This window comes from Aplysia californica, unplaced genomic scaffold (genome assembly GCF_000002075.1).
Source record: "Aplysia californica isolate F4 #8 unplaced genomic scaffold, AplCal3.0 scaffold00488, whole genome shotgun sequence".
In the NCBI taxonomy this organism is placed as follows: Eukaryota; Metazoa; Mollusca; class Gastropoda; order Aplysiida; family Aplysiidae; genus Aplysia; species Aplysia californica.
In genome coordinates this window covers 498435-502064 of record NW_004797758.1, presented here as the reverse complement: position 1 = coordinate 502064, position 3630 = coordinate 498435, and the positions used below count along the sequence as shown (strand labels likewise).

General features: G+C 40.3%; 1 protein-coding gene across 1 annotated transcript in view; it reads right to left on the bottom strand.

The window, feature by feature from the left end:
- The window catches only part of LOC101861756 (voltage-gated potassium channel subunit beta-2), a gene marked incomplete at its 5' end in the record, with an annotated part of 52341 nt that overhangs the window by 26385 nt on the left and 22326 nt on the right, over positions 1-3630 (bottom strand). The window contains 2 exon segments of the mRNA XM_013086643.1: positions 2176-2219; positions 2608-2652. Coding sequence (XP_012942097.1) covers positions 2176-2219; positions 2608-2652 — 89 coding nt within the window.

The window sequence follows — 3630 nt, the reverse complement described above, 5'->3', positions numbered from 1 at the left end:
TCCTACCAACTGAAAATATTAGGTGTGTCCCGCGCGCTCATATGACCTATGCAGTTGCGAGCGCCGTAAAACACTTTACAAAAACAAAACAAAAAAAACCAGCTGCTCTTATCTGTCCGTTTGGAATTGCTTGAGCCCACAGAAAAACCCCACAAGTTGAGCGCATCCACGAATGATCGAACTTTCATATGGGGGTTGGGGGCGGGGGGCTCTCGTGGCCTAAAGGTTAAGGTGTTCACATCTCATTCAAAGGTCCGGGGTTCGAATCTGGGTAGCGACGGAAACAATTAATTTTTCTTCTCCAAAATTGTCTCCTTTCACCGTCTTTCCTGCTCTCTAGCAATGCCCGTCGTCTGCTTTCGTCTCCACTTTCTGACCTCACCCCTTCAACCCATTTGCTTCCTCCCCTGGGCTTCTGACTCTTTTTGCAGCCTTTCTACTGCTGCTCCTTGGGTCCTTCTTTCTGCTGTCTTTCAGTAACACTCCTGATATTTTAATAGGAAAGATCTACAGCTAGTCTTCTCGGACAAGGGCGAAAAATCTCGGGGTCCCGTTGTGCACATGAAATATCCTTTGGTGGTCTAAAATCGATAAGAGTAGGCTTCGGCCGCCACCCCGTCAAAGTTCAACATTTCCTATCAACTGAAAACGTTTAATGTGTCCCGCGCGCTCGTATGACCCTATGCACTTGCGAGCACCGTAAAACACTTACCAAAAATTTGAAGAAAAAAAATAAAAACTTGCAAATGCTCAAAATGTGATAAGTTTTTCTTTGTAAGAATTGATCACACTGACTACAGCAGTCTCCACGATTTACCTTAACCCTTATTCTTTCTGATTTTTTTTAAAGATAAAGTATAATGTTAATGTCCTTAGCGGTTGCATTAATCATGGTCAGACACAAAACATTATACGGTTAACGTTATAATTGCTATCCTAATATTCTTCCCCGTTTAATCTAACTTGCTATTAAACATTTCCCAGATCAAAGAGTTGTAGCCTACAATTAATATTATTGTCCCAAGCAAATCGGTCTCCAATAAGAAAAACTAAACTGTGAATGGGGCTTCCGAACATGTAGCCCCACTGAGAAGAACAAAAAAGTAGTGTTATTTTTAACTGGTCTTAAGCCTATAAATCAATGAGAGAAAAACTCCAAACATTAGAATGAAAGATTACACGCAAGGAAACGGGGGGGGGGGGAAATGAATGGCGACAAAAGGAAAGAAAAGGGGGAAAAAGCGGAAGAGAAAAGGAAAGAAAGAGGAGATTCTAAAAAAGGAAAGAAAGAGGAGATTCTAAAAAAGGAAAGAAAGAGGAGATTCTAATAAAGGAAAGAAAGAGGAGATTCTAAAAAAGGAAAGAAAGAGGAGATTCTAAAAAAGGAAAGAAAGAGGAGATTCTAATAAAGGAAAGAAAGAGAAGATTCTAATAAAGGAAAGAAAGAGGAGATTCTAAAAAAGGAAAGAACAACGATGGGAAAATAACATGACAAAAAAGAAATACGACAGAAAAGAAATACAAAGGGAAAAGAATAGGAGAGAAGACAAATGGAAAGACACAACGACCTCTATCAATAAACCAAAGCTTGAGAAGTACTCGGAACCCTTCAAGCACCCGGGAGAAATGCTTACAGTTTGATAAATATGTGTCTGTCAATGGGGAACATTTCAAACATTGATTCCTGCACAGGTGAGCTAGGGACGAGGGAAAGTTTTCAGACAAATACGACCCCAGGGGAAACAATGGATTGCACTGAATGATTGTGTGCAGGTGAAAGAGGCTCCAGGGGGATGAAGTGTGAGATGGGTGGTGAGAAGGAGTAGAAAAGGACGGAAGAACGATGTCTGGAAAGTCTCTCACTCTTTCTCCATCTCTCTCTCTCTCTCTCCCTTTTTTTGCTCTCTCTTTCTCTCTCTCTCTCTCTTAGTCTCTCTCTCTCTCTCTCTCTCCTCTCTCTCTCTCTCTCTCTCTCTCTCTCTCTCTCTCTCTCTCTCTCTCTCTCTCTCTGTGTTGTGTGTGTGTGTGTGTTTGTGTGTGTGAGTGTGTGTGTGTCTGTGTGTGTGTGAGTGGGAGTGTATGAGTGTGTGTCCCAGCCCACCACCTTTCCACACCCAGACAGACAGATATTTCATTTTGACCTTTCAATATTTTTCACTTAGTAGTTTAACTTACCTTCTATAATGTGCTTTCTTGAAAGACCTTTCTCCGTCTCCGCCCTGCAAAGAGTGTAGAAATCATTGTTTTAGATACCACATTGAAAACGAAATAATAATGGTAATGGAACTAGTAATAATAATAATAAATAATAATAATAGCAATAATAATAACAATAATAATATAAAAAGTATTTATTTTGGGCTCTATCCCATCAAAGTATAAGGTTCCCTCCCTTTACCCTCCCACTCATCATCATCATCATCATCACCCTCAGCATCATCATCATCATCAACCACAACAGTAGCATTAAGACGACACTGTAATCATTGTAAAGGACACACCAACATCAAGAGAACACCGTCAAACAACATTCTACTACTTCTCCAAATCGCCTCTTCATCAAGTGAGTACAAGCCTCAACAAAAGTCCTTTAAACAGCTTACTTACTTTCCACCCCAGTAGATCTTGGTAGAGATGATGTAACTCGATCTCCTGCAGGGAAGAAAAACGAAGGATTAAAATTTGTTAGTTTAGTTTTAGTAGAGATTTTATATGAGCACCAGAAGATTAGAGGTGCTACAAGAGAGTAACAAACATAAAAAAGAAGAAGGGGAGATAAGGACGATAGACGTTTGATAGGAAAGAAGAAGCAAACCACACCAGAGCACCCGCGAACCACTCACAAGTATTTGTTAGGTTGTTTGTGTAATGAGATGTACATCGACGCAATGAAGGTCATTTAATTTATTGCTTTGAAAAAAGTAAGACAGACAGACAGAACCAACAGAAGGAAAGTAAAGAAGTAGGACCAAGATGTAGATCTATCAGTGGTGCCCTCCATCCAACCAACCGCTAAAACAAAGGAATGTGGAATCAGGCGCTCATCAGTTTTTTTTTCGGGCATATCGAGTAATTGTTATCATCTTAAAGATTGCTCCTTTGTCTCTCGTTTGAAGGAAAAAGGTATCTCATCATAATAAGAATACATTAATCTTAAATAAAAGGAGAGACATTTTCAATTGACGGAAGTAGGGTTTGCCTCATGACGATTTTTTCGATTTCATAATCTTATCGAGTGCCTCATTTCACTATGATGACAATATGTAATATTATTAACTATTAAAGTAGTCCTAGGTATGTGTGTGCGTGCGCGCGCGTGTGTGTGTGCGTGCGCGTGCATTTGTGTGTGTGTGTGTGTGTGTGTGTGTGTGTGTGTGTGTGTGTGTGTGTGTGAGTGTATGTGAGTGTGTGGGTGTGAGTGTCTGTCTGTCTGTATGTATGTCTCTGTGTGTGATTGTTACATGCCATTGCATAACATGACAAGGTTGTTGGAGGAAAAGTAGTAGATAAATTGTCCGTCTTATAAGATCCCTCCCCAGCCCAGCTCCTTTCCACACCCCGACATATATTTTATTTTGACTTTTCAGTGTGTGTGTGTGTGTGTGTGTGTGTGTGTGTGTGTATGTGTGT